The 26,144-nt window shown below is 40.1% G+C and overlaps 1 protein-coding gene across 3 annotated transcripts in view; it reads right to left on the minus strand.

Moving 5' to 3' along the window:
- Positions 1–26,144, minus strand: part of slc12a5a (solute carrier family 12 member 5a) — a 155,546-nt gene that overhangs the window by 38,320 nt on the left and 91,082 nt on the right. For all 3 annotated transcript variants that reach the window (XM_072381724.1, XM_072381723.1, XM_072381725.1), the window contains exons 2-3: positions 7,535–7,635; positions 6,920–7,057 (exon numbers count right to left, since the gene is read on the minus strand). In XM_072381724.1, the coding sequence (XP_072237825.1) occupies positions 6,920–7,057; positions 7,535–7,635 (239 nt within the window). The remainder of the gene's footprint in view (positions 1–6,919; positions 7,058–7,534; positions 7,636–26,144) is intronic.

The raw sequence follows: 26,144 nt of genomic DNA on the forward strand, positions 1-26,144 counted from the left end.
TCAGACTGATGGAAGTTTGGAGAGAGCTGAACATGTTCTTTAATGGGTTCAGTTCAGAACAACACTCAGCATTCTCCTCAGAGCCGCCTCCAGCTTACTGACCTTAACGCAACCTCATCAGAAAATACACAGACCTCCTCTGCCTCCCCAGCTAACCTGTCTTTCTCCAGCAGTTAGGTGAAGAAGCAGCTGAAAGACTGAAGGCCTTTGCTGAACAGCTATGTGGGTTACTACTTCTGCTATTCTCATCTGGACACCTCAGACTTCCAGCACAACTCAGAGTCCTGTCATCTACAGATATACTCAGATGATTCGGCAGTTGTTGGGTGCATCAGTGATGGACAAGAGGCTGAGTACCGGGAACCGGTCGACCATTTTGTGGCATGGAGTGGGAACAATCAACTCATCTTGAATGTGAACAATACATAGGAGATGATTGTGGATTTTAGGACAACCAGGAACAAGGCAAACACTGTATTCATCCTTGGGGAAAAGGTGGAGGATTGTGGAGGACTACAGAGTGTTTACCAGGACAACAGACCAAATTGGGAATGCAACACCGAGGCTGTCTACATCGAGGCACATAGCAGACTCTACGTCCTAAGGAAGTTTAGTACTCTGGCTTCCTCCCACTGTCCAATAACGTGCATGTTAGGTTAATAGGTGTCTCTAAAAATTGTCCTTAGGAGTGAGTGTGACACTCTGTGTGGCTCTGTGATGGACTGGCGACCTGTCCAGGGTGTACCCACCTCTCACCCATTGACAGCTGGGATAGGCTCCAGCCCCCCCGTGACCCGACCGATGGATTAAGCGAGTACGGACAATGGCTGGACGGATGGAGCTCACAATGACAAATTCCATTCAACTATGTTGACATGGCAATAAAATATTGACTCTTGGAACTTGAATTAGGATTAGGTCCATGTAACACCATGCATGTATGACCTAATACGATCTTTATTAAAACTGAAATACATTCTTTTTTATTCTTATTAATTTATTTTATTCAATTTATCAATTCAGTTTTCGGGGCTGTATGGTGGTTAGCACTGTCGCCGAGCAGCAAGAGGGTTGCTGGTTTGAATCCCTGCTGGAGCCTTTCTCTGTGGTTTTCAGCATGTTTTCCCCGTGTACGTGTGGGTTCTCTCTGTGTACTCCGGCTTCCTCACAACATTCAAAATGTTAGGTTAATTGATGATTCTAGATTGATCCTAGGAGTGTGTGTGCTTGGTTGTTTGTCGGTTTTGGCCCTGTGATGGACTGGCGACCTGTCCAGGTTGTACCCCGCCTTTCATCCAATGGCAGCTGGGATAGGGTCCTGCCCCCCCTGCAACTCTGAATTGGATGGAGCGTATAGAAAATATATGGAGATCAGTTCTCTCACAAAAGGTCTGGTGATTGAACTACTGTTAGTGTGGGATTGCATCACTGAATGTATGATAAGTAAGGTTGTTTGATGTTTCTATTTCCCGACACAGATCAGTGGAATCAGTGCATTTGACATTTAATTAATCAACTTAATTATACATCAAAGTAACAAATTATATAGCGTTTGATTTGTTTGGTTCCTCTACCTGAGTACAGAGAGTACACAGGCACGGTTACTGTTTTATTACTTTCATTACTGGCAGAAATAGAGGCGTGAAGTGAAGCGAGTGTTGCCGAATGAAGGGGTGAGTGGGCTAACAACTGAGGGGGAGGCAGAATGAGAGCTTGTAACGCCATCTCCACGCTCGGCTGGCTAAACAGGAGCTGATAGGGCAAATGTGTTTCTGCTCAGGTGTACTGAATTATTAAACAGACAGCATGAGGAGAGGCCAGCGAACATCAGCCTCCCTGACTGGCTGTGGATGAACCAGTCAATTTGCGGTCATGTTGGTTTGTACGTGTGTGTGTGTGTGTGTGTGCGTGCATATAACAGCCAATAGTTATCTGTAAAACAATGAATGGTGCAGCCTCTGCGGAGCCCAGCACTCGCCACCTCAAAATAATGTCTACATGTCTTACTAGAATATTCTAGATCAGAAAAATCCACAGAGCCTCATGTGTGACGGTCAGTTATGGTTTAGCAGCACTATCGGATTCAGGACCAAAAAACTCTGTGTACCCTTATGCACATGTTCTGCTGCTGCACTGAGACTCAAATCCAGGCTTGACATAAACAGGACAGGTAGGTTAAAAATGCACTTTATTAAAATTCTCCAGCAAATGAGCACAATATTGCATTCAATCATAAGAGATTAGATGGAATTAAACAAAAAATCTGCCATTACGGGAAGAAAAAATGACTTGTTGAATATCAGATGACACTGATACACTGATAAAGATTCTTGAAACTGGATTATATGTCTCTTAATTCAGCTCAGTCTACCCTTTGTCTTGAAATTTAATTTAAGACTTCAGCGAAGACGTCTTTTGATTATATCTAACCACTACTCCAAAATCAACACACTCTGTCAGTCACATTGAGACAACAAACTGTTGCTGTTCATCCTTGCATAAACTAAATAATTAATCTCTGAATCCAAAAATGACAGGAAGACTCAAAAACAAGAAGAACAGTGCAGAATAAAACTCTGCTGAGGCTGTTAGCTTTGGGTCTCAGGTAGGTGAGCAACACGTGAGCGGTGAACTTTCATTTAGTTCCGCTGTTATGAATAACACAAATTGACAATGATCAGGATACATCTTCCAGCAGGCTGCTGATGGGAATACCGATCTGATACGGCAGTCTAATGAGAGGGACAGGATGTTATGGGTAGAGGGGGAGAGGCTGAGGGCAGAGCTCAGAGCGGGATCATAAAACACCCAGAAGGGAAACAACATTTATGTGAGGGAACATTAGGCCGTAAAAGGCAGACGGGGAGCGTATGGACAAATGTTCCTGTAATTTCAGGCAGGAGCAATCATCTAGAAAATTACGAGAATAAAAGTAAAGAGGTGAAGATTTCTATTGTTTTTAGTTTCTGAATATACAAGATGATATTAAGGAAAAATCACAGTGCAGGTTTTCTTGGATTTTATTTGAGGAACTACATACAAAAAGTTACTTTTAACTGACTGACAGTTTCCATAGGTTGCAGCTTTGAGTACTGCTATTGGATATTGTTAGATTGATATCATTATTGGTTCTAGCAAGAAGAAATTTTATGTTAGTTTGATTTCTGAGAAATGAAGACTCAACGCAGAGTTGGAACTCCTGCTCTTTTCGCAGATACAAATCTTTGGTTCAGCAGCCATGTGGAGGCAGTAACAAGTTGAATCTCCTGTCATGTAAAACAAATAGCAAGAGCTAAAAGTCTTATGTGCAGACTAGATTAAACGCATCTAATTCTGCTTTATGCAAAGATCCCTCCTTTAGCCCCTCTGTGAAGATCATTACACAACTACTCCACGTTCATGATGCCGCTGTCAGATTTCTAATGAGATCTGTGAGAAATGAGAATATTACTGCTGTTCTTAATCCAATATGTCTGCAGTTTAGGTCATCAGATTAAAACACACGGCATTTGTCACCAAAAAATACAGAGCTGCAAGTGTTCAAGGAGACTGAATGACTGTGGGGGGGGGAATGAGTGGACCCGACGAGCGGTACAAAAGCAGGGATGAGTTTGAGACTGAGATTGAATTTACAATATACTTCAAAACTGGTTAGGTAATTTTTTCCTTGTAATTTTTACCATCCTAAACAGTAAACAGCTCTCCTCTGTGTGTCTTAGGGAAATGGCCCACACATGCTTACATTACATCTGGCCCTCCCCTCTTTCTGTTGCACATGTCATGATGATTAATGTGAATATAAAGAAAACGGTAGATAAATATGAATATATAGATGAAAAGTACACTAATATAATTGAATTAACTGAATTCACCTCCCCCTCCCTCTAAATTCTGTATTGTGATGAAGATCAAGAGTGTTTAAAATTGTGACTTGCATTAGAAACGAGCCAAAATATTTCTCTGATAACTGCCAACATAACCAACCAGGAACAAGGTGCATTTAGCTACTGCTATGGACACAAATGGAACCAATGCTTATGATCAATATTTTCTGTTACATAAGATTTTTTTGGATTACTTCATTTTCTAGCTGATACAAGAGCAGGTAGTAAATAATTTATTAATCTTAAAAGGATGGATAATTTTCTCAGTCCGTTAAAGGAGATTTCATATTCCTTTACTTTGCCAAGATGCATGCATTTGTTTAGGGATGCACTCTGAGCTGCATACATATATGAATGCTTCACACTGCTATAATGAATGGATCAGCAGGGAGAAAACCACAGACGGATCAACTGTGACTAGTTTTCATCTTGACCTGTGTGACCTTCATGCTGCTCCGTTGTGTCACGCGTCTTTAATCTTTAGCTTTCAAATGGTACCAAAGGACGCCTGCTGGCTCTGTCTCATTCTGTCACAACTCAGTTGATGAAGCAATGATGAGGGATGCAGAGTGAGGAGGGGAGTGAGATAGAAAGAGGGAAGGTGATGGGAGAGACTGGAGGTGGTGTGAGCAATAAAACACCACAGGCTGCCTTAATGAAAAGCCTCTTGCGGCGATGGCGAAATTACCTATGGAATGGGCTGCTGATTGGAGATGTAGCAGCTTGGTGCAGCAGGCAAACTAATTAAAGTAGGGAAGGGGTTGAGGTGAGAAGATTAGGCCTTCTCACGGTGTCACTTGAGCTAAGGAGAGCTGGAAAAGTACAACATTCACTGGAGATGATGGAATAAAATAACTACGACATGTTGAGCCGAGGCTGACCCCTGATTTGGGCAGTGCTGTGTTCCTGCAATCAGTTGATAACTGATAATCATGTAAAAAATCAGATGATGATGCCATACTTTGAAAACCAGTTTGAAGGTTAATTCACCCAAAATACATCTGTTTTTGTAAAAACAGTTTCCCCCGACTCCAGGCAGGGAAAAGTTCTCAGTGTCAGCTATTTTCACAGGAGCAATTTACACAGCAGAAAAGCAGCGTCGATGCCCATTGTGTGCTGTGTGGATTATCCCAATACACTAAGGACTTGTCCCCGGGAAAAAAAGCAGTTGTTGATGCTTTATCCAACCCTTAAATCAAAGTTGTGTCAAAACAGCTAAAAGTCCACAATTAAAAGCATACTAAGTAGAACTCGCCCCCCAAAAAAACTCTTGACTCATAACAAGCTAATTGCTCTCAATCATGTTTTATGGCCCAGAAGAAATGTGCAATAGTACATTCCTCTGCAAAGATGTGTAGACATCAGCAAAAAGGTAAGAGGACTATAAAAAATACAAATAAGTTAAGTGCCAACTGGAAAACTATCTCATATCACACACATATAAAAAACTTCATTCACTGTTAAGATGTGGTTAAAATCTCTCAAAAAGGAGAACACTTTCAGTCACTACACTTTTTTAATAATACAGAAATCAATGCTTTGCTCCCAAATTAAGTAGCTCCTATAAATCTCATATCTGCTGCAGGTTTAGAATTTTCACTGAAGAGCAACTGTATGTCTGCTCGATTTATCTGGAGGCACAAATGAAAGCGAATCTGATATAGTAGGTACTCTGACCTCCGAGGTCTACAGCTACAGTGATTTGCCTCAAGGTAGAAAGAAAAAAGGAACACCTGAGTGAAAGTAAAACAGGGTGAAAGGTGTGGGGAGGGGTGGAAAAGTGACAGACTCATATAAGGACAAACGCGAGAGCGGAGGGAGAATATCTGGCTGATTAGACACCCGGAGAGACAGATGCATCAAAGGTCATAGAAATCTGTCAACCTGTCACTGCTGTGGCTTTTCAATGTCTTAACTATGTTTTACCTCATATGGGCTAGCTCTGAAGTCACAGACTTCTGAAAGTCATTGTGAAATATCTGGATCAGTCACTTTTCCACCAGTCTGCTGCACTGATTTTTGCACTGTCTGTCGATCAAGTGCTGAGAAAGTGCCTGAAAAGTAAACTCCTTCCTGCTGGCATCTCAACAACCAGCAGCAGAAAATATCCATGGGATGGTATGCAGGGAGCTCATTAATGAGTGACATTTAAAATGCAATCCAGTAACATGAACAGGGGATTTATAATATCAACAGAGAGTGAGTGACAAGGTTTAAACTGGTGAACTTTTACCGGTTCTCCGATAAGTCAACAAAACAATCGAAAACTGGGCTATTAGGGATTTATTATGTGAACTTATGTAAAGTACAAATCTATATTTGGAAACAGTTAATGACTATCCAGCAACAATCATACAATAACTTTCCTTTCTGGTTGAGCAAGTTGCCCAGAGTGCACGGTGAATAATATTACTGCTGCGAATGTAAATCCACTGGAAAGTGATTTACGGAAGCACACAGCATCATACTGAGCAGGAAGCCAAATTGGTGTAAGTTGATTTCTGTAATTTGTTTTAGGAGGAATAGTTTTTCATAACGAAAGCCTGGCATTTTTCATGCAGACAGCTTAAACTATCATTGCAATATTAATATCTATGTTGCAGCGAATGACATCATTAGTTTGTGCTTCATCAGTGCGGCTCAAACTTTAGATTCCTTTGATGTGATGCAGAGACTGTGCTGGATAACAATGAGCTGCCTTTAAACAACATCTTTAATATATTCAAATTCTTTTATGAACTAATAAAAGCCTCAGTGGTTATAAGCATTACTACGCATCCTAGAAAACACTAAACTTTACCTTTACACGTAATGGCTTTTGTGACATAAAGCCAAGTGAAAACTGATGAAAAATGTAAAATTGTTAATTGAGCACAAATTCTACAAATGACATAAAGTGGACTAGTTGAACTGCAAAGTATTTGAATTCAAAAATATTTCTATCATTAGTTTGTACACAAATAATTTATGCTTAGGATTCTGTGCTCCCAAATTCAGTTGTATGTATGTACAATAGGGGATATTTTGGAAAATACCTTGACCGGTTTCTTGCGCGCTGACTCTGCCTCGTTGTTCTCAGCCTCCTCATGCTCCTTGCTACCTTGGGGCAGGTTGGAGTAGTTGGCCAGGCTGCTGAGAAGAGACGACACCATGGGGCTGGTGTCCATCTCCTCCTGCAGAGACAAAGACAGGCAGAAAGGTGCAGTCATCCTCATCATTACCAGTCTCAGGTTGAACAGTGAACCCGATGGTTTCCAAAGATCCCTGGTAGAAGTAACTATTTCTAGTGCTGTGTTATCCCTCCTTTTGCAAATTCCAAGGAACAAAGCACTCACGCAACAAAATGTTTTCCTTTTTTCTTGTTCAGTCTGGGAGTCCCACTGAGAACACTATGTAAATACATTGTGCAGAGCTGAGGCAAATTGCTCTGTTGAAGTTCTTTCCTGTAGCAGTGTGAGATTTGCTTGCTTTATCCTGAAGTTTCCACATGCCCTTCACACAATAATTACGCTCATTAATCGATGTCAGAGCCCGAATTCGATCGCTGAATAATGAAAACAAGTGTATCTCATTTCTTACATTTATTTCTGAATATATGTATTAACAAATCTGTGTGTGTGTGTGTGCCTGTGCAGAGTATTAGATTGTACCTCAAACAAGGCCATGTGCTTGCCGTCATATTGCTGGCTCTTCTCTGCAGCAGCATCACTGCTGTTGATGAAGGGGCTGCTCTCCTTGGGGTTACTGTCGCCTGGAAGAAAGAGACACACACACACACATATTCTACTTTTAGATTGGACTAAAATAGAACGATCAAAAAGAGCAGACTAGAAGAAAGCAAAAACGCACAAGACAGTTTTATCAAGTGAACCTTTTTCTAGGCAAAGAGTAACTTTCAAGAGCAGGAAGAATTTTGAAATGGATGACTATCTATTTATTTATTCATCTTTTTTTGTTTTAAGAAAATACACAAAAGGCTTTAAGTGGAGTATGTTTGCCAAGAAATGGGCGGGGGTCCATAAAACACCCACTGTCAGAGACACAGAGTCATACCTAATGGACTGTGCATTCACAATATGTGCAGAGCTATATATTCCATATGTCCATGGGGAGAAACCAGACACCGGAGACTTGGACATCTCAATCAGTGGCTTCTTTGCACAGTGTTATAAATTTTGCTACTTTTTTGCCACACTGACAAACAACAGTGAAAGTACGAATGCCACCTCGGAAGCAACATATGCGATGCTCAAGAACTCTGCCGCTTCTTTACCCTCAAACCACTGAGAAGTAGGAGAAGCATGACATTATTTTGGTGACAGTTTGCTCAAGGCATCATGACTCTATCGAGAAGCATCTGTCTATATGTTCTCGGGACCGAAGCGAGGGTGGATCTCCAAAACAAACAAATGCTCACAACAAACAGTGCTGAAAGGGCAGCATGGCCCTGGGCAGATCTATTGATTTTCAGCCTCCGAGATCATTGACAAGCGCATTGATTTCCTGTGATATTTTTAAAAAAAAATTACAAACAACATAAGTCGGGGATTTTTGCAACTAACTGTTCCAAAGAGATCTCACTAAGCTGTACTATGATTCCAGTTATCAACTCAGTAAGTCTGCTATCTGGGCTCTAAAATGCAGCATAAAAGAGATTTTTGGATACTTTATAAGATGTATTTGATACACTGCACATTCATATAATGTGTGACAAAAAGGCAAGGGAATATTCTATATTTCAGTGACTATTTTGATTGATAAAGTCATAAATCTGAGATCAAAATCTTTTAAATTCAGCAGGAACAAGCTTTAGAGTAATCAATTCCTGTTCTAGGCTGCATAAACATTCTCTTTGGCTTGATACGTCTTTAAAACAGATGCTTCTAAATGAAAGTCAAAACAGCATGATCGGTCCTTGATTCCAGTGGGTTTGAACAGAGACGGTCTCATTGCTTTTTTGCTTTTTAATTTTTCAAGATAAGTGATTGGTCAGGAGACGGTGCTTTTCTGTATGTTGATCACTTATCCTGCACTGGAAACCTTCGAGAGTAGTCACCACGGTTGGTGATACAATCCAATCACAAGTGAACCAGCTTAATGATACTGAAAGTCCGGAGCTTACCCTGAAGTTACCTCAATAAGTCACTGCTCCTGTTTTGTGATACTGGCCCCAGGTTTGCAGCCGTCATCAAAATTTAAATAGTGCTACAACCAAACTTTAATAGGTGACATGGAAGCTACAAAAACATTGGCGGTGATATTATTTCTGATGAAAGTTTAATCGTGGGGAAACCAAGTTGAAAAAAAAGGCTTTACATGCTGAAATCTGTTAGTAAAACTCTGTCAAATGTTGCATTTACATAGCAGCTGAGGGTTTGTCTTTTTATCACACAGCAACTATGAAAGTTTAAAGATAATTACACATGGTCTATACAAGTGATAATTATGTAAACATCAATTAAAAAAAGACGAGAAATGAACATACTGATTTGTCAATCAATGTTAAGACGGTGCTATTACTGAAATTTTAGCCTCGTTGGTTGAAGCTGGAGTGAAAGCTGTCAGTTGCACGGACTAAACTGGTTAAAATCAAAAAGAAAAAAACAATAGTCGATCTGGCTGCAAGCTGTAAAATGTACCAACAAGAGGATTTTATCACAGACATTAAAGCCAGAATAATAAAGTCGTCCAAGCAGATATATCAGCTGATGCTTGCTTACAGCAGATAAGGGGAATTCAGTTTTCACAAAGCTAAATATCCTGCACAGTACGCAACTTGGTCACAATAAACAATATTAATTTAGGTTCCAGTGGATATGCAGCACAAACCACGCATTTACAAGATCTATTGGTAACCATGGTAATGCATCTACAGTGTCTGTGACGATGACAGTGTAAGGACCGACCAACTGAATTCCGAATGGTGTATTGTTTAAGTTCCTCAGTGCAGCCAGAACTTTAACGTAACAATGCACCACTATGAATATTTCTGCTGGAGTGTAAGAAACTGAAGTCCTGTGTGAAGCTGTAAATCAATCCCGATGCTCTAAAATCCACCGCTTCTTAACAGAGATTCGTTAGAGACTGATGCTTTACTGTTGTCAATAAAGCCTCTGAAAGTGATGGATGATACAGACAAGCAGACCTCACATTCTTACTTATGTCTTGAATAAAACCGCACGACACCACTGACCAGACATTAGCTATTGTCTGGAAGAATTTATTCACCCCGAACGACAAAGAGAAAGCTGTTTAATTTGCAACTCCGAGCAGCTCTTGAGGGAGACAGCAGATTGCGCTCCCTCTGGTTCTTGGTCCTGTCTTGGACTGAACACTGTGAGACCAAGTTATTTATAGCCAGGATGCCGCAGCCATTTGCCCTGACGTCGGGGCACCGCTAACAGACGGCACGCTGTTCTTCAGAGACATGGGCCGCTCATGTGGTGGCATGAAGATAAGGAGGGCATTCGTGAAAAAAAGACCAAAGACAGAAAGCAAAGAAACAGGCAGCAGAGAGGTTAATGCAAAGAACTGAAAATCGGGAGAATGAGGGTGCGGATGGGAATATGGAGGAATACACAGTCAGGTGGTGTGAGGGCGAACAGAGAGATATGTCCTCAGACAGAAATGGGAAAAGAGAGAGAGGCGACGTGCATATTTCTGGCCGTAAACTGTAAAAGCCTCTGCAGCACTTAAGGTTGAGCTCCCTTCGACCTGCAGGTTAAAATGAACATAGCTGTTAGAAAGGAGGCCAGAGCTCCCCACTGAGTATTTTCAGTTATTTAGTTTTTTCTCTTTTTTCTTAAAGTGTTTTTAAGCTCACTTGCTCCACTGGGAAACAAATTACGCTGGAAGCAGGCCCAAATGGTGTCTTCAATGCACTTTCACTTTCAATTTCACTGTAAAAAATATGTACAATATCAGCAGAAGCGACATCACATGGATATTTACACTTCCAGTATGTGGCAGTAAAATACCTGAAGATTTTCAATCATTTTACAATATTCAAAAGGATTTCACTAAATATTCAAATAAAACGTGCTTCACTTGAGACTCATTCAGTTAAAAGAGTAGAAATACACTGAAAAGTGATAAGTTACTGTTAAAGTATGACTTTGTGTAGCAATGAGTCATCTGACAGTTGGACTCCAAAAACAACAATGACTTTACAATTACTGAAATTTATTAACTTGTTATTAAGGACGAGCAATAATTTTCCACTTGAATAGTCGTTAAACTATAAAAAATCTAACAGTTTATGTGACTATTGTCTTGATATGGAACTTTTATGTACAGTACATTTCGAGAACGTACACTTAACAAGCTGAACGAAATAGTGTTTTTATTCCTGCCAGTAACCATAAATTACATCCAGTTCGAACTCTTCCAGGTAAGGTTAGCATGTCATAAACTGACCACAACTATGGTTTGTTATTTAAGAGCGAAGCACCCAGTGCATTTTTTAAATTTATGACAGTGTAACACCCATTTTGTGCTATATTAACTACAGCATTACATTGCTGAAAAATGTGATACTAAAACAAACAAATGTAAAGAAAAGAGTGTGTGTGCACATGTAAGCATTGTGGGGGTAGCAGTGGTGGCCTCACAGGCAGCAGGTCATATATTGGAAAAATGGTTGAATCCTGATTTGGAATCATATTTCCCCTATTTGTTATCACTGCCTTGCATGAGTCTTAGCTTCGTCTAAAACAAGCTTTTTCACAAGGTCAGTCTGTGCTTCTCAAACCAACATTTCATAACGAGAGACACATCCAATTACATTTAGCATGGAGGTCGTCTGGTCAGTCCAGCAACTGACTGAGCTCAAATCAGTGAGAGCGTCAGAGCTTTCCTAATCTAACACGGAGGAAGAATTCCAGACGGAAAACACACTTTTATCTTGATAATTAACAGTTTGTAAGGGACGAACACTGTAAAGTCAATATTTCTATGAAATTCAGTAACTGTAAGACATGGTTATCAGCTTACATCAGATCAAGACCCTGAACATCAGAGCACCTGCCAGTGACTTCTGAAAACAGTGATGCTTTATCGGATTGTGTTATCAGAGGTGTTGTGAGTATTGTGTATATGTGAGTGAGTGCTTTTAAAGGCTCAAAGCACATGCACATGAGCAGGGAACTTAAAGAATACAAAAGGAGAAGTGGTATCAAACAAGCACACACACAGTTGTGTATCTGTGGGATGAAGCCCCAAAGTCTGTCATTTGATTTATCTCTTCATGGCCCATTTCTCTCAATAATCTAATAATTAAAACCCCATCATCAGAGGAGTGATGGATTTCTTCTTTTTGGAAAAATGACATTACCCAGAAGAGTTTAGCGCTGACTGCTTCCCCAAAGCAGCTTATCCTTCCTCAATCTGATGGGCTCAGTCCAACAATGTTCTCGCTATCAAAGCCTCCCTATCTGTGGTCCAAATCCAGAGGTTCACCACTCTGAGAGCATGAGATTGTCGCCTTCAAAATCTAGTACCAGAACACCAAATCCCATGTTCTTATAGCTGACAGTTTATTTACAGCTTGCTTTACAACGCTTACTATCACGTCAGGTAAGAAAATCTTTTATATAGAGTCGTGTTGTGTATGCAGTAGACATATCGCAGCCTTTTTTTCACAAGCTGACTCAATCTTCCGGTCTTAATGAAATGTCTGTGACATACTATGGTCAACATAACACATGGTCTGCCTCTTTTGGCATCTGTTGTACTTAATCACCCTTGGACCACACTGATGTGGGGATAGCCTACAGTATGTAGTCTGACAGCTCAGACTACTCACCAAACTGATACCTGACTGGCATTTTGTTCTCAGATACTTACTATTTAATTGTCGGCAGTTTGACGATGGACAAATGGTAAGCCACCAGTTACAAGTCATGTGTTGAACTGGCCCACATTGTTAAAACACACAGCAGGATATAACAGTGAGTGGTCGGTTATTAACACCATTAAGAACTTACTTCATAATACCTCTGACACATATCGGCTCCATGAACTCTTGACTTCACTGTCGCTCCATTCCTCTGTGTTTTGTTCAAAATTTTAGCAGCTAACAGCACAAACTTTCTTATTTGCCAATATTTCACTGATGTTTGTTTCTGAAATGGCTGTAATGATGGTGCATTGAGTGACAACAACAGGAAATCGGATTTTCTAACTACCCGCTGATGAAATAATCAAAGAATGCCAATTAGAAGTCAGTTTTTCTTACAGGGATGTAAATAAATTACTAAAACAAATACTAAAAAAGTACTGGTAAAGCATTATTAGCTCTTTTTTATGTTATGTGAAAAGAAGTCATGAGATTCTATGTTAATAGCAAAGCAAAAACCAGGAACAAAACAGTTTCAACTCTGCAGTCATCAACCTAAATTGATGCTAGGTAAAGATAGCTGGAAAAACTAACGTCATAACTGACATAATTCTTTGGGGACCCAAAAAAAAGTTTTATCAAGTTTCTGAGTTGGTAGGGACTTTAGACTTCCAAATATATGCTCTCAAACAGAAGTGATATTTTAATTTACTTGCCCTATTTAAAGGATTAGTCAGTGTATGCTAAATTAATTATTACCACTTCTATATGTAGTTACTTTTATAATCTTATTAATTTACCAAACAAATAATAAAAAAATTAAAGAAAAACTAGTTGGAATCTGCGAAAAAACAAATATGCTATTTAATGTCAAAAAGGAGCAAATCCTTCAAAATCACATAATGGAATAATCAAATGAATCATATATATTACAGATGTGAAAAATCCAGTATGTAAGAATCATGTTTCACAAAGGGGATTATGTTCAGTTCAGTTCAGAAATATATGGACACTGACAACATTTTTGCTTTAATTTACAGTTAAGTAATGAATACGGGGTTTAAGTACAGACAAAGCTTTAATCTGAGGGGCTTTACATCCAAATTGAGGGAAGGGTTTAAGCTTTAATACCATCTTCTTTGAGGCTTAAATGTCATTGGGACACATCAATATAACTACAAATTAAAAACTCATTTTTGATATAACATCAAAAATCTTTTGCAAGAAATGGCTGCTTGAACCCTGAAACCAATGGACATGAAAAAAATTAATTTGTTTCATTCAGCCGTTCATGCAGCCGTTGTGTGTTTGTGGGTCTCCCTGCCTTTAGTTTTGCCATTTTTTTCATTCTGCTTAATTTCCTTTCAAAACTCCTGGGTCACACTGACTTCATATTGTTGCCCAGATGTACTGTGAAACATCCTCAAAACAGCTTTGCTGCATTTGGCTGAACCTGAGGAAACTGTGTTTTTATGCACTTTGAATTTCATCAGACTACTTTGGTCTTCTGTCACATCATCAATTAACACCAGTGACCCAGTGCCATAGGAAACCATGCATATCCATGCCATGTATATCACACTTCCTCCATCTTACCAAAGATGCTGTGTGCTTCAGATCATGAGTTGTTCAAACCCTCCACATACTTTTGTTCCTTCCGTCATTCAGGTACAGGTTGAGCTTAAGAATGTCATTGGAAAGCTGGTTTGGCCTTTTTAAAATGTTCTGCACCCTGTAGTCCTGTGAGGCCTCTTCCTCGTAATAAATCTGGAAAATGACATGCTGGCCATCATCAGATTGTTCTTCACTTGTTTGGATGTTGTAAAAGAGACTAACTTCACCACGGACCCAATCCTGTGATTGGGATTGGGATCCTGTTGTCCTCTATGGACATCCAGGCCTTTAAATGTTCAAGTTCACCAGTGCACTCTTTTCTTCTACAGATTAAAGAGCTGTAATTTAAACCCCTGTTCCAGTTTGGATGTGAATACCTTCAAATTAAAGGAGACTTAAAGGGGAGTCTGTACTTTAATCCCATATTCAGTATGTAACTGTGACCTCAATAAGTTTTGGGGAAATGGCTGAAATAGCAAGAATTTCAGGGTCCAAATATATCCAGGTGTTTGATCAATGTTTGATCTAACATCTGAGACACAATCAGTGTAAGAAACTTCATAAACAGTTCGGAAAACTGTCCCATTGTATACGTTTGGCCCGACTGTATCCTGCACTTAACTGAATCTGTCAGCTTGCTGTTGTCAGTGTGTTGGAGCCACACCAGAAGACACTTCTACTGTTTGAGAGTAAACATAAAATTCAGTGCAAACGAGTGGAGGCCTGGTCCGCTGCTCTCACCTCAGTTTTCCAACAGATCTTTGAACAGAGCCACAGAGGATTACTTGGTGAGAACTATTTGACTTTGCTTTATTGATCCCCCTTGTGCGGTGCTGAGGTGGCAACAGTCACAGTTATTGCTGTCTCTCCCTCTGCCTGCTATGTGTCACGTTACCGTAGAGATCTTTGTCTCTGAGGACATCAAGAGGAAGAGCCAAAGAGTTAGATGTTTTCCTGAAGAACTGACTCAACTGAAGCTCTGGGACCACTTATTGGTTTGGTGTGCGCATAAGAATAAGTGTGTACACACACACATATACATATATATGTACTGTATATATATGTATGTATATGCATGTGTGTGCATATGTGTATGTGCTTGGCTCAGGCCCGACTAACTGTGTCGTACAGCAACAGAGGAGCGGCTGTGGCCAATTAATCTCAGTCTGGGCACAGACGCCTGGATTTCAGCCATTTCATGAGAAAATAAGGACACTCACTACCCCATAGCAGAAAAATTTGGCTTTTTCTTTGCATCCCAAATTTATTCACCATGACTTCAAGTATGACTGTAAACACTGAACATCCTTTTGGATGTCAGTCTGAGACACAGCGGAGTAAACTGTGAGTACATGAGCTCAGACAAACATCTGTTTTGGATCCAGGGGGAATCCAAATGGAATTAACGAGACAGAAACAAACAATTTAAACAAAAAATAGGTTAGAGCCTCTTTGTACATCACAATATCCAAGCAGGTTTGCTCAATGATTCTATTCTAACTGTGACACTGGTGTATTAATTCATGTCAAGCAATCAGCACTTTAGGTCTCTGTGTGCCTGCGGTTGTGGCAGAGGGATGCTGGGCAGAGTCAGGTGGAAGATTAAGGTCACTTTAATCTAAATTCCAGTCAAATCAGGATTTACAGTGATTTAACATGTACCAAAAAAAAAATGACAGTAGCTAAGTAGTCCAGGAGTTAAGAAAAACAAAACAAGTTTGTGTAAAGTTGACCTATATGCAGAAGTTTGTACTTAAAAAGCTGTAAAAGGATGGATCAATGGGGTAGAGGCTAATGCTTAACCCAAATCTTGTTGGTACATGATATATGATCAATGATTGAAAACAATGCTGCAATATTACAAAGAATCCTCAAATGAATCTTCTCAAACTACTTTTTATTGTATTTTGTATAACAATTGTTACAAATGTAATCTTAATTAAGTCTAATACATCTAAAAACATTGTGTTCATTTGATTTTCCCAGTGTTGGAGGGTAATATCTTCAAATCCCATGTGTTGTCTGACCAAAAGCCCTGCAAATATAATCTGTTATCTGTATAGTTTATGAGTAAATTTAGGTTTTAAAGTAGTTATTTTGTTATTCAGCAAACTGCTTATTGTTCTAATATTATGGATTAGATCAGATTTTAACATGTTAACATGTTAAAAACTGAAATATTTACATAGAAATACTTTAATACTGAAATGCTTAATTATGATTTCTTAGAATGAAAAAAATCATGGCTCAGGTGAAAATCTACAAATTGGGTTTATCTTTCTAACAGATTGGAACAAATATCTGCCTCCACCTGCGCAAAGTCAGACTGTTTACTGTAATCTATTCAAATTCCCGACACAGAATAATTGGTTGATACTACGTTTGCCGAGTTTACGGCGCATTTATATTTTTATTGATCTTGTTTTCTCCACACTAATCTGCAGACGTCTATTCATGACAACACACAGAGGCAGCAGGAAGCCAGAAGATACCCCCTTTGTTTCTTTTTTAAAATTTTGCATTTACTGGTAATTTATTCTCTTTCAGAAGCACAAACATACCGTACGGAGGAAAGCAGCTGCATATAGTTACATGACCACATCTGCCCACACACACTGTCATAAACAGATATTCGTTCTCTCTCCTTCCTCCGATCGAGGCTCCGGCAGCACATCAGACACAACAGCCTTGTATAACTGGATCTCACACTCTGTCTCCCACTCTCCTCTATCCAGCTGTCTTTATTTCACTTCTCTCTGCCTGACGCTATTTTCCCTTATGATAGATTCTTATGGTTACACAGTTTGTGTGCACACAACATCACGGTTGATATCTATATGAAATAGCCCAGTTTCTTTCCTGCGCTGCGGGAAAGTACCTGTTTGCTGATCAGCATTCAGTCTGTTGCTCCAGCACAGTATGAATTTTAACGCAGCATTGCCTCACCGGGCACGACTTTGACACAGTCCCTTCTCTCCAACCCATCAACATCTCCAGCAGAGATCCTCGCTCCTGATTGGCTCTTGAGGTGACAGCAGCTGATTGGCTGAGAGCGGATGGAGGACGGAGGACTGGTGTTCACGTGTAATAGACTGTATAGCATGTCTTAGCATGTGGACTGCGCCTCCTGCTTGTGTCACTAACTGGTGTCTGATGATGAATGGGTGGATTTGGTCCAATTTCCCCCCGCTGCCACTGCCCCCCATCCGTCCCCTACCTTAGCTGTGCCTGCCAGGATTAATTTTTGTTAAATGGCAAACTCCCGTAATGCATTCTCAGCAGCACCCTCTCTATCTAGCATCAGACATACAAGGTGACAGTGCACGGGAGAATGACACTCAAATAAAACTAAGCCATCCCTCCCTGCTTTACTTGTAAATCTCTGTGACTTCCAGTCGAGCAGAGGAATATCTTGACAGAGACAGAGACACAGATGCTTCTACGAGGACACAACTGTCAGATTAAAACATGAAATGATGCAGAAAAAAAAGGCACACTGAAAGTTTAAAAACATTTTTTTGGGGCTGTAAATCATACTTTAAAACTTCACTTCACTCACTCACTCTTAAACTCATCATTCTATGGGTGAATTCAATCTATTCTTTTGCTTCTGTCATCACATGATGTGTTGTGTTCAATAATCTGCTACCTTAACATTTGTTAAGCTATCTGATAGTATCTCCATCTATCAGATAGCTGGAAATAGAAGGCTCCCAGATTCACCGACAGTCACTGCTTCACTGTAAAATAATTTTTAGATGATAGATTTAGTGATTTATGGAATGCCAGGATAGCTCACTAGCTTCACATGACATATGGCAGGATGTGAGCTGCAGTGACAACAGCAGCTGTAAACGTCTCGGCAGATAATTTCCAGATGTGTTTTCAATTTACTCTGCTCGAGAACAGAGAGAAAGTCCACACTGCACAAGTTTTCTTGAAAATGGCTCAAATCTAACCAACACATTCACTCGCTATCATGTAAAATGTTCACCTCACTCCATTTATCATCCCCATTTCCCTACACTGTGTACTGTTGTGCATTAGTGATTAAACTTTTGAACCAAAACCCTACACCCCTCTGGCTTGTTACCTTGTCCATGGATGTTCACTTGTGAAAGAAAAAAGTCTCAGGCAGGCGGAAGGCCAATTGGCGCGAGGTGCAGCAAATGGTCAGCCATGTAAAGCCAGCCACACTAAGCCCCGATGGAGCCTGGCTATCAGACAACCTCAGGTCTTGTGCTTGCTTCGGGAGAGCACTATGTCATGCCAGTCAGCTGCACGCCTCCTGCATGCATGAGACTGCCTGTGGTTGTGACTTCAGCTAGCTGCCTATTGCCGCTGTAATTGGTGAGCCATGGAGCCGCAGGGATGAAAGAAAGAGATGAAAAAAAGAATAATCGCGTGGGTGGAGGAGAGGGAGTGAGAGTGGAAGAGAGGGAAAAAGATGAAGCTGGGTAGGATTATACACTTGTGAGGTAATTGGTTGAGAAGCAAAGGTGCCTCACACCTGCTATCTTTTACTTTTTTAAGAACAGTGTAGTCAGAAGAAAGACACTGGGGCAGGAGGCAGATCGAAACATCGGGGAAATGGAAAGTGGCAGGATGGAGGACACGATAGCAACAGAAAGATCGACATTTTTCATGAGGTCATGGATTAAAAATTCACCCCAACTTATCACACGCCAGGAAACCAATTTAACTCTGAAACATAATTTCCTTCTGTGTGCTCCGGTGCCAGGTCTCGACGTGAAGCCAAGCGCTATCACACTTTTATTACGTTTGGCACCTTTTTGGACAAGGGGCTCCTATAAGATGGCTCAGCAGCCTGTAACAGGATGAGAGAGTTATCTTGACTGAGTCTAAAAATGAGAGAGAGGAGAAACAGCAGAGGGAGTAGGTTGGGGATCCAATCTCTTGCGGGAATGCCTTACAGATTGCTTGTGCAATTGCTAGGACCAGTGGAAGATGGTGGGGCTATCACCTTGCCAGGTCTGCAGCTTTCTGGCTCGCTAATGGAAAACTGGAGGTGTGAATTGAGGTCCAAATTAACACCAGAGTGTTCCCTGCTGATCTCCCCTCCCTGGGCTGTTGCCATATTCTGTACCTTTCCCCACTTAAATTCAAAAGCAAGAGAGGAAACAATCTTTCCAAAAGCCCAAAGGACAACAGGGAAAGGGGACGTCTTTCAGCACCTTTCCTCATTTATTTCACTCTCTCCTCTTCAGCCTTATGGTGGGATATCACGTCCCCATAGTGCCTTCATTCCCACAACTCTTCACCTTCTCATCCTATTCTATCTTTCGTGCATCTATTCACACCTCTCAAATCTTCTTTGCAACATTCTTCCTATCCTCCAGAGACATAACAAAGTCAACAGGCTGAGCTGTGAAGTAGCACTAAAACAAATTTCAAAAATTTCATGCACACTGGAGTGAATCTGGGAGAAAAACAAACCTACAGAGTGATCAGAAATAAATGGAAGCAGAATCAAAAAGAAAGAGAAACAGATAGAGGAATAATTGGGTAATTAGTGAGTAAATTCAAACAAGTGATAAGATTGCCACCTTTCATGTGGGCGACCTGGGTTCAAATCCCCTGCATGAAAGGTACAAACTCCAGTAGGGGTCCTTAAGCAAGACCCCCTAATCCTACCAGTGTAAGTCGCTTTGGATAAAAGCATCTGCCAAATGAATAAACGTAAACATAAAGTGGCTAAAATGGGAACAGATTACGGCATCCCTGAAGTCTGCAAGGTGAATAGAAAAAAAAATCCAACCTAGAAATGAGATTCAAACAAGAGAGAGCTTCCAGTTTACTGCAAACATGACCAGCACAATCCAGTTAACTACAAGAGAACGTTAGCAAAAAAAAATCTTATGTTGAGCTTTACAATTTTCCATGAGTTCCTATTCCAGTGAATGTCTTTCAGATTTGGACTGCTGGCTGAACAAACACATATAACAGAATTTAAAGATCCTTACCTTTTCGGGTCCTTATCCTTATCGAGTTATTATTTTTTGGACTGTTTTGTCACATTTCTTTAAAGACCAGAGATCGACAGATTAATTAGCTTTGCTTTAATACTATTATCAGTTAACGGCATTGAAATACAGAGCTAAAGACCGTCTACGTCAATAATGACTTTCATGTAAGATTTTTGTTAAATGTGTGTCGCAGAAGTGTCGATTTAACTCTATGCTCGGATGATATAATTTGCAGCTATGATCTGCTGTACATTATATGGATAACATGAAAGAAACCAGCGACTGTATAACTGGTTTCAATTAAAACAACAACATTTGTTACAAAGTAACCTACAAAATATGCTCATTATTTACATTGTGATCACTCTTAAAGGGCACAGAATAACAACTTGTCAGGTCTAGGACATCTTTGTGTATACTTAATGTTTACTGATTAATAATACAATGCAACCGACCAGAAGGAAACTTTGGCTCACTCTACTGGAAAAACTTCCTCAACCCCAGATGGTCTGTCTGCCTCTGCTGGCCTCTAAAGCTCTTCTTTTCCAATTCTACAAAAATCAAAGCAATAAAGCAGTCAGTTTCAGCGTTGTGACGACTTTTTCTAGGTTTTTCTTATATTAAAACTGTGCAACCAATAGCAAGGGGCTGAAGCAAAATAACATCTCCAACACAACACAGTTAATACTTTAGTGCTGATATGCCTGCCAACTGCTCAACATCTTACGGCTTCATAATGAGAAGAGACAGAAAGAGACTTATTATGTAACATCGCCACATATGACTGCAGCGAACACTTCGCCATCCTATCTGAAAATAAAGAGCCAAACAAGGGATGGTGGGGATAAATCTACATCAGATTCATTTGGAAGATCCTAACCGCATAAACAGCAGCAACAACATCAACAAGCATCAAGAGTCATAAAGCAAACGCAGCCAACTCTATCACAGCCCCGCTCAGGCATGCAACGGTTTAAATTAGCCCCTTTCCAGGCCTGCCATACTTTGTACTGTGATCCCAGGAGGTTTTGTTACTTTTCAGCCAGCTGACATCACTTCCACCCCTCTGTTTCGCCTTTAACCTGAGATGAGTTTGAACTGTCCTGGTTATAAGTTAGGAGTGGTCGGATCTGGGCCAGATTTCATCTGGCAAGCCAACCTACAATGTAACACCACATAAATGACATTGAAATGATGGACTGTCAAAACTACCACAATTGTATGTGACGCAAGCTGAAGTAACAGCCACTGGTCTTTGATGGGCACTGGAATAATTTGTTGGCACAAAACAGACATTTAGTCACATACATTGCTCTTATGGGTAAACTCATTACAAAATGTGTCATAGCTTTGTCGTTCTAAAGCACAAATGGTAGATTTTAAGAAGGAAGTGGGGTGGTGGAGGTGCATGACATTACTTTCTGATACTTGGAAATTGGTAGTCCAAGACTCATCCTGCACACTTTCCATCGTCCTTACTCTTTTCTACTTTGCCTTGCACTCGCAGTTCCTTACTTTTCTATTCTGCTCTCACCTACAAATAGTTATGGTTAGTAGTTAGAAGTATATGTGTTGGATTAGAAATATTTCATTAAGATTTTTTGGGCTTTGACATTTTGATAGTGACATGATGCCGCTCCAAAAAAAACAAAGCAAGCTAGCAATATGCTATCTTTTAAAAAAAAATTAGTTTTCACAATTTTTCACTATGTTTTTGACGTGTAGAAATGTACCTTTTACACATTTTCTGGTGAGCTAATAGAAAATAGCTGCCTACAAATTACAGAGCATTAGCATTAAATTATAGTCTTGTAATCACTCTCTTTGTCTGTCCTCCACAAGCACATACATTAGGTCTAAGTTAAGTGCATCCCACAAATGGAATCAGTAGCAAATTCCAACAATGACTTGAAAAACAGAAAAAAAAAGAAAAGAGAAAAATATGAAAATTAGGGCATTTTCTGAGATGTGCAGTAATTTTCCGTAGGTTTGTTACTCTTTGTTATACAAAGTCATCTAACTGATCGTTGAGGTAAAATACTTATCAGTGCAGCCTTAAATTTAACTAGACCTTGTGAGCCTTGTAGTTCTGCCTCAGCAGAAGGTTCCTGACATTTTAAAGGAAATAAAAAGACGAAGTAACACGTAGGGAGCAAGAGATCATCCGTAATGAGCTGAATTTATAGCCTTTCCTCTTCAACAGCAGACTGAAGCGCTGAAGCAGGTGGACAGAGACACAGACACAAACAGTGGGACAGACATACCGACGGAGCCACACACAAAAAGAACGAAGCCTTTTTTTGGAGTCTGGCACCAGCTGATAAGACGACAGCATTCAAGGATTTATCAGGTGACTCGGTTGAGGTGCATTACCTGGACAGCTGAGCGCAGTCCCAGTCTTTTACTGATAGTCTACACTATATGTGAATCATGTGTGCGCGTGAACCTTAACACTCGTGTTCTTACTCTGCCCTTACATTTGTGTGTTTCTGTGTGTGTGACCGCTCTTTTCAGAGACCCACCGCAAGGCTGAGGCTAATCTTGTTGAGGACGGGCAGATCTTAGCCGATATTTCCAGTCTCTGGGAGATAAATAAATAATGGAACACAGGTTTGGATTTAGACAGAGATGAAAGCTTTAAGAGCTGGGCTTTTTACAGCTGTACCCTGGGAGAGGGACACAGAGAGAAAGAAAGCCAAAGTGGCACCATGCAAACATACACAACCAAGTGCCATGACCCCAGAAGTGACTCCACGTCTTTACAGTGCACTGTTGGCACACCTTGAATCCTTGTACTGTACAGTATAATATCAAGGCAAAATAGGGCTTATTAAAATCTTATGGGTGTTTCTCATCTGCATTTCATGAAATTCTAATTGGATACGAGCCTAAAAACATGTTTTTGTACCACAAAAAATCCTGTCTCTTTGGAGACGTGCTTGTGAGAAAATGGACTGAGCAAAAAAAAAAAGAAGAGCAGATGAAACAATAACTTGGAGCCAAAAAGCTCAGAGTTTATCTCTACTTGTGTGTCTCTCTGCAGAGAAGGAAAGTGCAGAGGTTTTGTAAAAAACTGTCCCCTCTCTGTCTCCATCTTTTCCTTTTATTCCCCTCTTTCTCTCCCTTTTACCCTCTGCAGACTATTGCCTGGCTGGTAGGATCCTCTATTCTTTTGAATTGATAGAGTGGTTGTGTGTGTATGTAAAACTGTGCTCTGGTGGGCCCATAGACTCAAAAGACTAAAGCTTTTGTCTGCCTTTGATTACACCTATGAATTATGCATCCTGCGCCTCTCTGTTTTTGTGTGTCCATTTGTCCCTCAGAGTGTGTGCGCGTGGAACTAAGCCAGGGACTGCAGTGGTTGGTGACAGTGACTGATGCTGCTTTGCCCTCCTTAACATCCTTACACGCATGCACATACATACAAAATCATGTATTTTCACATAGACAGCCACAAGCACATATATGAAAACATACATGGAAACTCAAAGTGACTGATACGTGTCCTTCTTTGTTCTTTACTCTCTCAGGCATTTGATCCTGAACTTCTGTAAACGTTAAAAACTATGCCCAACTGCTTTATGTTGAATAAGACTATCTGGGAGTGAGTCACTGGTGTACGTTTCAATGAAAGCTAAACAAAAGTAATCTATTAAATACTTTTTAATATACATAAAAATGTTGCATCTGGTTTTAATGAGTTAGCCTATATAATCATACAGATAGAAAGTTAAAAAGAAAGATAACATCCATAAAGTTATTTCTGTAAATTACTTCAGTTACTTAAAAAACAAACCAAAAAATAACCTCATTTCAGTGATTCAGATGGAGGATATTTTTTCATTTAAGCCAGATAAACCCATTTTCTGTCTGAAGCCTGAAGGATTAACTTGCATCAGCACGAGTTTTAACATGAGATAATGTGAGTCCAGATGGGATTTCGATGTACAGACAGAATTAGTTCAGTTTACAGATTCTTTGGTGAGAGGTAATCCCTGTGAACCGCCAGCTTGTCTGACAGCAAACAGCCACTTAAAACAGCCACTTTTGAATGACAACACATCTGTAGCAGAATGTGATACATTAAATCGTGATATTTCTTTTTGCTGCTGAACATATTTATATAACTGGAACGATTGCAACAAAAATAAGCTGCTGGATTGTTGAGGTATTTCAAGGATATTGATGAATTTTATCAACAAAGTAAATCATTTTAACTGAGCAAATGGTGGTCAATGAAATTAACTTAAAAATTTTAAGAGAAAAAAAAAAGATAATTTCTTCTAAAACTGTGTTTTAATCCAATACTGGCATTCGCACCATAAGTGAACAAATTTTTAATGATCATTTCTGTTTGGGTTGTCATCATATTAATCTGCTGTATGTCCACGGAACACCTGTTCATGGCTCTGAATAGAAACAAAGAAAGAATAAAAGAAATTCCTAGATTAGGTTTCTGACATGCAACCAGGTGCAAACTTCAGACTGAATACAGTATTTGGGCTCAACAGTCCTCCTGATCATCACTTTTTATGGAGTGGCCTTCTGCTGATGCTGTTATATCACCACATCCATCCATCTTATCTATCTCTTATCTCCCATGTCAGGCCCAGGGGGAGGCCTGCACTGCTAAACAGGAACAGCCCTTCAATCATGGCCGAGGAAATCCCTATAGACACTCGCTTCTGTGCAAATAGGCAAAAGACTGAGGCGCGATATTTCGAAATATGCAGCATATATACGATAGCTGCTAGGATGCAGCATTGTCATACCTGTTCCTGACAAGCTAACAGATGATTCATCCACCCACTGTCTTCTCCTCCCTCTTCTTCTATTCTGTTGCAACCTGACAGCCTTCTTTTACGACAGCATTTTCTGTGTCCCGAGTGTGATATTCAGTGGAGGACACCAAAAAGTATAGAAACAAATAGAGAATAGAGAAAAAAGGAGAAAGGGTAACTCCAGTATTCTAGTAGTTGCTGGGGAAAAATGGCTGCTGCAGAGGCAGAGATGGAGCAAGCTCATGGGAAAAGGCAGAAAAGAGATAGAAATTTAGGAAGAGTTCAACAAAGGGAATCCATTTAGTCCAGACATGTGTTGCTATTGAGATGCATTCGTCTCAGACACAATGCATCAGTCTCTTCAGCCCAATCCACATTTACAGTGAATAAAAGATGCAATCTTCAGAACATGGAGCTGTGAGCTGCCCCAGCCGCTCAGAAAGGGACAGCACGCACAATGTTGGGTCTCTTGCTCTGATAGGAGTTTGGATACTCTCACACTTCCACTTTCATCATCTCTGGATTCACTTTTCCAGATTCAAAAGTTTCTCTGGTGGAATACTGAAGACTGTGCGCAGTTTAAAAAATCCTACATTGGGTTTGGACTGGGAATTGGGACAAGTTTAAATCCTTAAACATTATATAAATATACTAATATGGAAAAATAACTTTTTTTTTGGTGCTTGAGAGCATATGTTGGTGCCTGAAGTCGATTAAACTCAAAAACTCAGAGAAAACAACACTGGCATTTTGTATTGCAGACCCATACGTCTGAAAATGTGTCATGGAGTGTAGGGAGAGCAGGGCCCTGGCACTGCTCAAACCACATATTGTTTCGGACCAGAATGAACTCTGTCTAGACAATGACGAAGCTGTAGTAGCATTCTCAGACAGCAGGTGCCACATAGAGAGTGGGTTTGGGCCACATACACACAGAATGATATCAAGAGGTATAAGAAGATCTCACAAAATAAGGTCATTTGGAATTTACGTACATGCTGCCATGTACATGTCTCTGTGTCATTCTAATCAATAAATTCCA

This window comes from Leuresthes tenuis, unplaced genomic scaffold, assembly GCF_036924035.1.
Source record: "Leuresthes tenuis unplaced genomic scaffold, fLeuTen1.0.hap1 SCAF_3, whole genome shotgun sequence".
NCBI lineage: Eukaryota > Metazoa > Chordata > Actinopteri > Atheriniformes > Atherinopsidae > Leuresthes > Leuresthes tenuis.